Source organism: Staurois parvus, unplaced genomic scaffold, assembly GCF_062004578.1.
Source record: "Staurois parvus isolate SC_StPar_1 unplaced genomic scaffold, SC_StPar_1.0 ptg000029l, whole genome shotgun sequence".
Taxonomy (NCBI): Eukaryota; Metazoa; Chordata; class Amphibia; order Anura; family Ranidae; genus Staurois; species Staurois parvus.
The window spans coordinates 1767111-1779562 of record NW_028317825.1 but is presented as its reverse complement, the minus strand read 5'-3'; the positions used below and the strand labels follow the sequence as shown (position 1 = coordinate 1779562).

Sequence of the window (12452 nt, the reverse complement as noted above, 5' to 3'; positions counted from 1 at the left end):
CTGACCCCTTGATCGCCCACCCCCCCCCCGAGTTGACCCCTTCACTGCCCTGTCACCAGTGTCATTGATCAGTGAACAGATTTTTACTGATCACTGTATCAGTGTCGCTGGCGACTTCCGATAGTGTTAGCGCCCCTCCCAGATAGCTCCAGTTTGCCCGCTAGTGCACCAGAAATCCCATTTAACCCCTTGATCGCCCCCCTCCCCCCCCCCCGTTAACCCCTTCACTGCCCTGTCACCAGTGTCACTGATCAGTGAAGCGATTTTTACTGATCACTGTATCCGTGTCGCTGGCGACTTCCGATAGTGTTAGCGCCCCTCCCAGATAGCGCCAGATTGCCCGCTAAAACACCAATAATCCCGTCTGACCCCTTGATCGCCCACCCCCCCCGAGTTGACCCCTTCACTGCCCTGTCACCAGTGTCATTGATTGCAGTGAACAGATTTTTACTGATCACTGTATTAGTGTCACTGGTGACTTCCGATAGTGTTGGCGCCCCTCCTAGATAGCGCCAGTTTGCCCGCTGATGCACGGGATTTTTTTTACCAAAAACATGTAGCAGAATACATTTTGGCTTAAATTTATGACTAACTTTGAGTTTACGATATATTTTTTATAGCTGAAAGTAGAAAATATTGGGTTTTTTTTCAAAATTTTCGTGGTTTTTTTGTTTATAGTGCAAAAAATAAAAAGCGCACAGGTGATCAAATACCACCAAAAGAAAGCTCTATTTGTGTGAAAAAAAAGGACGTAAATTTCGTTTGGGTACAGCTTTGCATGACCGCGCAATTATCATTTGAATTAGTGCAGCGCCAAACAGCAAAAAAAGGCCTGGTCATTAAGGGGGGTAAATCCTCAGGTGCTCAAATGGTTAAAGCTTGGATGAGTTTTATATTGCTCTAGTAGGATGCAGAACCCCTTACTTCTGTCTGGACAGCGCTGATTGGCCCTGTGGTGATCACATGCACTCTCCCAAGAAAAAAAAAAAACCTCTCTAGCAATACACACCAAACTGAACATGTGCAGAGTGACTCCACATGATATGTCTTATCAGGAGATAGGAGGAGGGCACTAGCAGAAGGGAAGGATAAGCGAAAACAGGATCAAACAGCCTTTTTACACAATGCAGATGATTAACCCCTTAGGTTCCACAGTGAGGTGTAACAAGCATGCTTTACTGCATATACAGACTGATTTTAGTGGTGTGGGTTTGGTAACACTTTTTAAATTTATAATGCATACTCGTCTCCAACTCATGCCCTCTCAAGGAAAACCCTCACTGTGCTCAATGTATCTTATATAAGCATTGTTGTAAGATACAGGACAGCTATGTATGTAAAATGTCCATTAAAATGACTGGTATTCATGCAACATTCTGTTGCTCTTTGCTAAATGTGATGCATAGTCTGTTTCACATGCACTTCATGTTCTATGCGAGCAATGTGAACAGAATACCTGGAGCAGCTTTCTCTAAACCTTTAAAGTGTCCTTCAGCTCCTGTTTTGGAAATGCTATACACAGTTCATAATGGGAATGTTGATTGGCACTTTTAACAAACTGCTAGCAGACTTCAGCAGGCTTTCAACAAGTTTCAAGTAGTGCTGAAGCCTGCTAGCAGCTTATTTAAAGTAGCAATCAGCCTCCTTATTAAGATATGTGTTCAACATTTACAAACTGGAGCTGAATAGTACTTAAGAAACTTCAACAAAGCTTACTGAAAGTTTTGCTAATGCATTGAAAAAGCATGCTGTCCACACTGCTTTCATACAAGCTGAGACCTATGTAACAGGCCTAAGGCCAGGTTCACACTGGTGCTCTGGATTTTGGCTGCAGCGTGGGCTTATACATTGTTTACATGCATTTTACACGCACTTCTAGCCGCAGGTCCGTTGACTTCTATTTTCTCATGCCTTTTTCCCATGTTTTCTGAAAGTGCAGTAAAAATCTTGCATCTTTGGTGCACTTTCAGAAAACTTGGCAAAAACTTGCAACCTAATAAAAGTCAATGGAACTGTGACTGAAAAGACATGTAAACTGTGCTTACACCCAGACTGTGGCGCCCAGCCTAAGACAGGCCATACACAGAGCGTGTTTCTTTCCTGAAACCATGCCCGATTCCCTCATCAACCAGCCGCTAGCGATGATCTCATGCAAAGTCCGGCAGGCTGGTTGTACTAAGTTGATCGATCAATCAACTTTGTACATCTAGCCTGCCCATTCACTGTTCAAATCTCATCCGATTCCTGCTGAACCCACCAAGATACGATTCGTTTATGGCTAGTCTAAGAGAAAGTAGTTCTGGTCTTGGATTGACAGATAAGAAATGACTTTATTTTCTTTAATGTAAACAGATTGGCATACTTATCCACCTTAATCCTAAACCTACTGATCTCCCAAAATATTTTCATATTCATCCATGAATGTTTTAAGATGCATCCTATAAAGGTTTATACAAAATGTATTGTTCTTTAACAGTCCTTCAGTACTGAATTTTTATGTGCTCGTTTTAGATTACCTAAAACCCGTTCAATGGAGAATCTTGCAACTGCATGTGACAGCGGAGGAATACTGACACGTACTTCAAGTGACCCAAACCTAAATAAACATCAATCTAGCTTAGACTCTCATTGCAGTAATGATAGTGAAGCAGGAAGTCAGGGTGTTCTGCAGCAGAAGGATGGTGAAAGAAAGGAAGAAGCAGATAATAATCTCCATAAAGTCGACCATGATGAAGAAGACAACCGAGAATGCAAAGAAAGTCATGAGAATATTCAGCTGAATGAAAATGGAACTTCATCAGATACGGAAGCAAAGTCAGCTAACTCAGAATGTGACAGTGATAATCCTGCACTAGAAAATAAAACTGAATTATTGGAACAAAATATAAATACGGTTACCGATAGGGATCAACACACAAGCCCCGACTTGACACATCTTCCCTGTCAGAGCTCTGAGGGCAATTTAACTACCAATAACTCTTCATGTAAAGATAATAGCAAGCCTGGGAAGCTAACAAAGGACATATATAGGACTGACAAAAAAGCGATCTGTCAAATTCCAAGAAGTGACATTTCTTTGTTGGCATCAAATTGGGACAGCTTACAAGGAATGATGAAGTCAGTACCCATTGGTGAGACTGTGCTTCATCATCCTATGTCATATGACTATTCCACAAGGAGTCTCCATAGCAAACATGGAAGACATACTGCGGGCTCATACAGTTCCAGAGATGCTGCAAAGGTTTCCTATCATTTCCGTCCCTCTTTGCACTGTTCTGGCCCGTCAGTAAGAAGCTGTAGAGGGCCTGTAACATGTCATCCTAGGCCGTTTCATACCGGGCGATTCTTTCCTTTGGCTTGTCCTTCGCCCGCACCTCTCATGTACCAAGATGATGATGGTTTGCCTATTCCGAATGACGTAGTACAACAGCGGTTGCGGCAAATGGAAGCTAGCTACAAACAAGAAGTTGAACTCCTCCGTAGGCAGGTGTGGGAACTGCAGTTACAGCTGGAAATTCGACAGTATTGTGCTCCGCCGCCTGAACCAGAGACTGACTACGAAGATGACTTTGTGAGTTTTTATGTGAATATCTAACTACATGCAAACTGGCATTTCCAAATGTCTCCTTTTGATGATTGAACGGTGAATGGATGTTATTGGAGGGATCATTAATCTCTGTGTTAAACATAGGCTTACACATTTCTTTGTGGCCTAAGCACCCAATAGAGAAAACAAGCGTTGTTTGCATTCTAGATGAGCTATGAATTTAGACATCTGTCTTAACTGTCAAGATCCACCGTCTCCATATTAACATCCATTCATCCAGCCACACACCCCTGTCTCTATGTATCTTTAGATTATTTATCTTCTTACAGATTTAGAATTTTCTTACATTTGCCTTGGCTGCCCAAATAACAACATTTTGTTTTATTTCCTCATGTAAATCAGTTGCTGGTCATATCAAAATTATGACTTGTAGTAGAGATCACTTCAATTACGACCACATGCCTAGCTCTGAGCTGCTTACTTCTGTTCACTCGAGGCTCATGCTGCAGACTGACCTGCATTTCTTCTGCATACAAGTCAGTGTGCATGCACAAGAAGGTCAAAGCAACTGCTTGTGCAACATCAAAGTGGTTTAGAAGCACCTGACTGCATTTGGCTCATGTATGCAACTCATTCCTGACTACACTTATGCCCTTATACCCAATAATAATAACATACTTATATCTAAAGTCAAAACCTTTTTGGTTTTGTACATCTTGACAAATGGTTAGAACGCCATTTGTGTACAACACTGGCTGTAATTTGAAACAAGTCAGCGAGGCAGTCTGTAGGTGGAGACACGCGGTGTGCTTGTGCTGGCTCAGATACTTACTAGGTAGATGTCATTTTTGTGCTGTCGTCTGTTTGTGGTTAGAACCACTGTCAGGTTTTCTTTTTCCCTGGTTTGTGCCTACCGCGGCAGTTTGCCGCCATTTAATGTCCTGGCAATACAATAGGAAGTGAGAGAGAATCTCTCTAAATGAAGGGAAATTCCCATTTAGGCATTTTTAACTGCACTGGGTGCCCCCATTAAAATTTGGTTCCTGAAACAGTAGAATTTTGGATTTGCCATCACTTCTTGTTGCAGAGTGTTAAATGGTCACCAAGACAATTAGAAAGGGAGTGTCTCCCAAGCAGTACTGAGACAACTAAAGAAAACCTGACAGGGATTCTAACCCTTCTGTGCTGTATCCAAGACCACTCCTTCCCTAATCTGTTGTGAAATTTGAGGATGAATTTCTCAACAGTGTCTGCAGCTTCATAGGTCAGTTAGGGCTTGTGTTTTAGCTCACTGACCACTTGGTTAGAATATGCAAATGTATAAATGACCATAGCCTGGCCGCAGGTTTAGTTTCCGTTCACACTGCATGCTAATAAAAAAATCATCCAACCTCACTTGAAGTGCATGTCAGTGCAATTTCAGGTGCGACGTGCAGACATCTGTGCGACTTCCTGCACAGATGTCTATGCAAGTCGCACCCGAAATCAGCAAAAGTAGTGCAGGAGCAACTTTTCAAATCGGTTCGACTGCAACAAAGTTGGAGTCTTACTGATTAGAACAGTTCCATTGCTGATCATTGGATGCGATTTTGTCATGCAAACAATCAAATCACATCACAAGTTGCATCAGTGTCAAGTCAGGGCTTACTTTAGACCCAGTCTAATTTAAGATTATCTCCAGTTCAGTAATGATTCTGTAATCTGATTATGAAATTATAAATGTGAAAAGCTCCACTCCATAGATATAATAATTATTTAGCTGCAGTCACTAAACTCACTGTGAAGTGTGCAAAGAAACAAATGTGTATGACTGCGCTCAATACCTCAAGTGTTCGGCTTTCTAAAACAAGAAAAAGTGTTAAAAGAATGCTATATAAAATGTATCAACAAATTATTCACATTCAAAATATTGTGCGACAGTTCACAAACTGTGTGTGGATAATAACTATTATTGAATCCAAACATGGAAGTGCAATTAGTTTAGTAAATATAAACTGCTAAATACCTTTTCTCATCAGCAGTTAGAGCAGTCTTGTGACTTCAGCTGAGCACTGGTTAAAGCTTGTAGGAGGAGTTTTCTTTCTGCTCTAGGAGGATACAAAACCCCTGACCTCTGTCTGGACAGTGCTGATTTGGCCCTGTGATGATCACATGCACTCTCCCAAGAAAAATAAAACCTCTCTAGCAATACACACTAAATTGAGCATGTGCAGAAGGACTACCGGTTCAGACTGTCTTATCAGCATGGACATTTCAAGAAGAGGAGGGGCAGAGAAGTCGGGATCAAACATCCTTTTTACACCACGCAGAGGATTAACCCCTTAGGTTCCACAGGGATTATAACAAGCATGCTTTACTGCATATACAGACTGATTTTACTGTTGTGGGTTTAGTAACACTTTAATGTCCACCATCAGGTAAAAAAAAATTAAATGGATAGATAGAAATTTGTACAAAAAAAATCACTTTGCATAAAAGTATGATGTCAAAGCACCCAGTGTCCTTCACCTCTTCAAGTAAATGGCTCACCTCTTTCAACACGACTTTAAAATACAAAGTAAAAATTTAATTCCTAGAATATGTACACTGCTCAAAAAAATTAAAGAAACCCTTTTTAATCAGAGTATAGCATCAAGTCAATGAAACTCCTGGGATATTGGTCTGGTCAGTTAAGTAGCAGAGGGGGTGGTTAATCAGTTTCTGCTGCTTTAGTATTAATGAAATTAACAGGCGCTCTAGATGGGCAACAATGTGACGACCCCCAAAACTGAAATGGTTTTACAGGTGGAGGCCACTGACATTTTTTTTTTCCCTACCCCTCTTTTCTGACTGTTTTTCACTAGTTTTGCATTTGGCTAGGGTCAGTATACTACTGGTATCATGAGGCAATGCCTGGACCCTACAGAGGTTGCACAAGCAGTCCAACTCCTCCAGGATGGCACATCAGTACGTGCCTTTGCATGAAGGTTTTCTGTGTCTCCCAGCACAGTCTCAAGAGAATTGAGGAGTTTCCAGGAGAAAGGCAGTTACTCTAGGAGAGCTAGATAGGGCTATAGAAGGTCTTTAACCCATCAGCAGGAGAGCTGGACAGGGCCATAGAAGGTCCTTAACCCACCAGCAGGAACGGTATCTGCTCCTTTGTGCGAGGAGGAACAGGATGAGTACTGCCAGAGCCCTACAGAATGACCTCCAGCAGGCCACTGGTGTGACTGTCTCTGACCAAACAATCAGAAACAGACTTGAAGGTGGCCTGAGAGCCCGATGTCCTCTTGTGGGCCCTGTGCTCACTGCCCAGCACCACAAGCTCGATTGGCGCTTGCCATTGAACACCTGAATTGGCAGGTCCGCCACTGGCGCCCTGTGCTTTTTACAGATGAGAGCAAGTTCACCCTGAGCACATGTGACAGACGTGAAAGGGTCTGGAGAAGCCATGGAGAATGTTATGCTGCCTGTAACATCATTCAGCATGACCGGTTTAGTGGTGGGTCAGTGATGGTCTGGGGAGGCATACAAGCACATGGGGACCATACAAACTACTGAGTACCATTTTGAGTTGCTACAATTAAATTTCAGCAAAATGGACTAGTCTTCTGCATCATTTTTTCGCTTTGATTTTCGGGTGTCTTTGAATTCAGTCCTCTTGATAATTTTCCTCTCCAAACGATGGGGCATCCTTACGTTCCGAACACATTACCCAGTCCGTATCAGTATAGATATCCAGCATGATATTTTTCACCATTGAGATCTGATGTGTTTTCAAAGTGTTCCTTTAATTTTTTTTTTGAGCAGTGTATTGTATTCAGGGACCTGAAGGAGGGAATTGGGTGAGTATATCTGCCCTCACCAGATGAGGTGGAAAATTCTTGGTACCATGGTTTAGAAGACAGTGGGAAAGAGGTTTCATTAGAGAAAATAGTTTAAAGCCCCACTCCGGGCTAAAAGTTGTATTGGAAGCTGCATTTTGAATTTTCCTTTCCTGTGGCAGTGCTTTTGTATGATAGTTTAATTGTAACACATTTAACACATTCATCTGTCTCTGTCTGCTAACAGACCTGTGTAAAAGAGTCAGATGGTAGCGATATGGATGACCTGTACTCTGATAAAAGCGAGGACCGACTTTCAGAGGCCAGCTGGGAGCCCGTGGATAAGAAAGAAACTGAGGTAAGAAGCCTTTTTCTTCAACAGACCTATCGCTCGAAAAACAAAATGTATAATTTTTTGTTTTTTCTGTCTGTGAACTAAAATATCTGGATATGAAAAAGTGCAAATTAATATTTGCTTTGATGTTAGTGTTAGGTCTTCAACTACAGACATAAAATGTATTACAATCTTTACAGTAGCTTTGTATAATTATTTCCAGTGCTGATAAGTGGACTGAAACCTATTTCTCTACATAAAGGTTACAAGATGGGTACCTGATCACATGGCTTCACATTGTTTCAACTGTGACTGTGAATTTTGGTTGGCTAAGAGAAGACATCACTGCAGGTAGAATATTGTTTGTTTGAATTTTGTGATGCATAGGAATTCCAAGTCTAATGGAGTCCAAGTAAATGTCATTCTGTTTATTTGATACTAGAATGCCGTATAATCCATGGGCGTGATTTGTGATTGTGTACTCCGTACACAGAGTATACTCCGTAGTATGACCTTCATGAAATGTACTGATGATCTCCTGTCATAAACTGTGTAGTGCCACGAGAGTGCTGTTCTGGTCTTTTGGCCCACACATACGCCATGAATACTTTCTCCTATCACTTATGATGAGCCCAATGGTTGCTCTGCCCTACAATAACTCTGGATCGCTTGCTTCAGAGGATTTTAAGAAGATTCTTCTAATGCGGTTGTGGCCTTAATTGTTTAAACTGAAAGAGAGCATTGGTGGTTAGGTATGTTTATCACGCAGTGCTGCTATACCCATACCCATAGATGTGCACATTCAGGAACTGGGTTACTTTTTACACCTTTATTTCACTACTGAGCTTGCAGTGTCAGGGACTTGCACAGGTCCTCTATCGTTGCCTTCCTTGCTAAACACTGTTCTATGTTAACGTTCAGCCCCCCTGGTCAAATTCCATGTTGAGTTAACACAACCTATGCAGGGAATAAAGTTAAGCATGACCGGTTTATAATCATTTTTATACACCACTTTACCCACTTGAGCCCTAGGCCAATTGTGACATTCCTTTCCTTCCTACATGTAAAAATCTTTTTTTTTTTTTCTTTTTTTTTTTTAAATTTGCCAGAAAGTTACTTTTTGCAAGAAAATTACTTGGAACCCCCAAACCTTTTTATAATTTTTTTTTTTTAAGCAGAGACCCTAGAAAATAAAATGGGTGTTCAGATTTACATGATTTTTTTTTTTAATTTTCTAATATATATATATATATATATATATATATATATACATACATACATACATACATACATACATACATACATACATACATACATACATTTTTTTTTCTTTTTTTTTGTCACACTGCATTTGCGAAGCAGTTTTTCAAACTTAAACTAAAATAAAAATATTTTAATGCACAAAAACACAATATAATACCCAATTGTTTTGGTAAAATATAAAAGATGGTAGAGCAAGTAAATGGATACCAAACATGTCACATTTTAAAATTGTGTTCTCCTGTGGAGTGGCATCAAACTACGGTACCTAAAAAAAAAAAAATAAATAATAATCTTTAAAAGATTTTTAGGGGTTTAAGTTTTTAGAGTTACAGAGAAGGCTTGGAGCTAAAATTACTTGCCTCGCTCTGACATTCATTGCAATACCTCATGTGTGGTGCGATTTGTCGTTTACATATTCATGCAGGACCTTCACTTTAAAATTTTGTAATCCCTTTTTTCTTTTTTATTAAAAAAAAATGTACACTTTTTTTTTTTTCTTTTATCCCTTTCTATTGTTATCAAAAGGGATGAACAACTTCCCTTGTGATAGCATGGGCAATGACAGGTCCTTTTTATGGAGAGGTCTATGGTCTATTAGACCCCAGATTTATCACTTGGCCTTCAAAGCATCTAAAAAAGATCAGTGTGATCAGATGTTTATTCAGAACCAGAAGTGACAAAATCCTCCTAGCTTCCGGTTTCTAACACCACACATTGGGAGGAACATCATCAGTTCCTCTCACTGTGTCCCAGGAACCAGATGCCACCTTTCACATTCTTACCAGGCTACCTGATTGCACAGGAGAGCGTGGTAAAGGTATGTATGTGTATGAATGTAAGTTGGGGACCTTAGATTGTACGCCCCTTGAGGGTTAGGGACTGATATGAATGTACAATATATATGTAAAGCGCTGTGTAAATTGACGGCACAATATAAGTACCTGAAATAAAAAAATAAAGGTGGGAGGAGAGAGGGACGCCCTTCTGCCTCCTGCAAAAGTAATCCTGTGGCCTATTAGCCTCTAGGATTACTTTTCCATGGAAGGAAATTGCTGGCAGAAGAAACTATCTCGATCACTGCTGCAGTGATGATGGAGATATCACATTTCCAATCCAGTGTCGTATTGGTATGTTACTGGACTAGAAGTGGTTAATCTATTTGATGACTCTAATAAACCAGGAATAATATAAGGTGAAACATGGCTCATGCAACACTTCTGAAATTCTGTCTGTTGGGCCATTGTAACACATTCTTTTCCTCCAAATGTTTCTGAAAAGCTGAAAGCTGACATTTCAAAATTTTCTCCACTAGCAGGCAGATACGTCAAGTAGAACTTGACCTGCCAGTGGACTTTTATCTGTGACCTTCTAGTCCTCAGGTTGATACCCTCTTGCCATACAGCCAAACTTTTTTTTTTTTTCCTCCTTTCAAAAGCGTGTTCCTTGTCAGTGTATTTGCATAAAACACACCTGGTTGGCCCCTGGTTCTGCCCCTCCCTCTCAAAGTTTGACTTTTGCAGTGCAAGAGGATTATAGGAAGCTGATACAAAGTCAAATGCAGGTACTTGCATATGAGTGCATATTTTGCATTAATTAACATTTCATATTAAAGCTGAGTTCCACTTTAAGGCTTCATCCTCTGCTCCTTGTTAAGAATTGTCACCTTTGGGGAGGGGTGGGTGGGGTTACCCAATTTTGATAGATATCCACTTCTGCTGCGATCACCTAGACCAGTGATGGCGAACCTTTTTGAGCCCGAGTGCCCAAACTGCAACCCAAAACCAACTTATTTCTTTCAAAGTGCCAACACTGCAATGAAACCTGAATATCGAGCTTTTGGTTTGGAAAAAACAACTCGTACAGTAGTGCAAACTAATTAACAGTACAGGGATGACCAGAGACTGCGGACACAGTACAGGGATGACCAGAGACTGCGGACACAGTACAGGGATGACCAGAGACTGCAGACAGTACAAGAGATGACCAGAGACTGCGGACACAGTACAGGGATGACCAGAGACTGCGGACACAGTACAGGAGATGACCAGAGACTGCGGACACAGTACAGGAGATGACCAGAGACTGCGGACACAGTACAGGAGATGACCAGAGACTGCGGACACAGTACAGGAGATGACCAGAGACTGCGGACACAGTACAGGGATGACCAGAGACTGCAGACACTACAGGGATGACCAGAGACTGCGGACAGTACAGGGATGACCAGAGACTGCGGACACAGTACAGGAGATGACCAGAGACTGCGGACACAGTACAGGGATGACCAGAGACTGCGGACAGTACAGGGATGACCAGAGACTGCGGACACAGTACAGGGATGACCAAAGACTGCGGACACAGTACAGGGATGACCAGAGACTGCGGACACAGTACAGGGATGACCAGAGACTGCGGACACAGTACAGGGATGACCAGAGACTGCGGACACAGTACAGGGATGACCAGAGACTGCGGACACAGTACAGGGATGACCAGAGACTGCGGACACAGTACAGGGATGACCAGAGACTGCGGACACAGTACAGGGATGACCAGAGACTGCGGACACAGTACAGGGATGACCAGAGACTGCGGACACAGTACAGGGATGACCAGAGACTGCGGACACAGTACAGGGATGACCAGAGACTGCGGACACAGTACAGGGATGACCAGAGACTGCGGACACAGTACAGGGATGACCAGAGACTGCGGACACAGTACAGGGATGACCAGAGACTGCGGACACAGTACAGGAGATGACCAGAGACTGCGGACACAGTACAGGAGATGACCAGAGACTGCGGACACAGTACAGGAGATGACCAGAGACTGCGGACACAGTACAGGAGATGACCAGAGACTGCGGACACAGTACAGGAGATGACCAGAGACTGCGGACACAGTACAGGAGATGACCAGAGACTGCGGACACAGTACAGGAGATGACCAGAGACTGCGGACACAGTACAGGAGATGACCAGAGACTGCGGACACAGTACAGGAGATGACCAGAGACTGCGGACACAGTACAGGAGATGACCAGAGACTGCGGACACAGTACAGGAGATGACCAGAGACTGCGGACACAGTACAGGGATGACCAGAGACTGCGGACACAGTACAGGGATGACCAGAGACTGCGGACACAGTACAGGGATGACCAGAGACTGCGGACACAGTACAGGGATGACCAGAGACTGCGGACACAGTACAGGGATGACCAGAGACTGCGGACACAGTACAGGAGATGACCAGAGACTGCGGACACAGTACAGGGATGACCAGAGACTGCGGACATAGTACAGGGATGACCAGAGACTGCAGACATAGTACAGGGATGACCAGTGACTGCGGACAGTACAGGGATGACCAGAGACTGCGGACACAGTACAGGGATGACCAGAGACTGCGGACACAGTACAGGGATGACCAGAGACTGCGGACACAGTACAGGGATGACCAGAGACTGCGGACACAGTACAGGGATGACCAGAGACTGCGG

The 12452-nt window shown here is 42.7% G+C and overlaps 1 protein-coding gene across 3 annotated transcripts in view; it reads left to right on the top strand.

Moving 5' to 3' along the window:
* Positions 1 to 12452, top strand: part of MTMR4 (myotubularin related protein 4) — a 123730-nt gene that overhangs the window by 100148 nt on the left and 11130 nt on the right. For all 3 annotated transcript variants that reach the window (XM_089657123.1, XM_089657116.1, XM_089657131.1), the window contains 3 exons: positions 2512 to 3571; positions 7598 to 7708; positions 7947 to 8035. In XM_089657123.1, the coding sequence (XP_089513249.1) occupies positions 2512 to 3571; positions 7598 to 7708; positions 7947 to 8035 (1260 nt within the window). The remainder of the gene's footprint in view (positions 1 to 2511; positions 3572 to 7597; positions 7709 to 7946; positions 8036 to 12452) is intronic.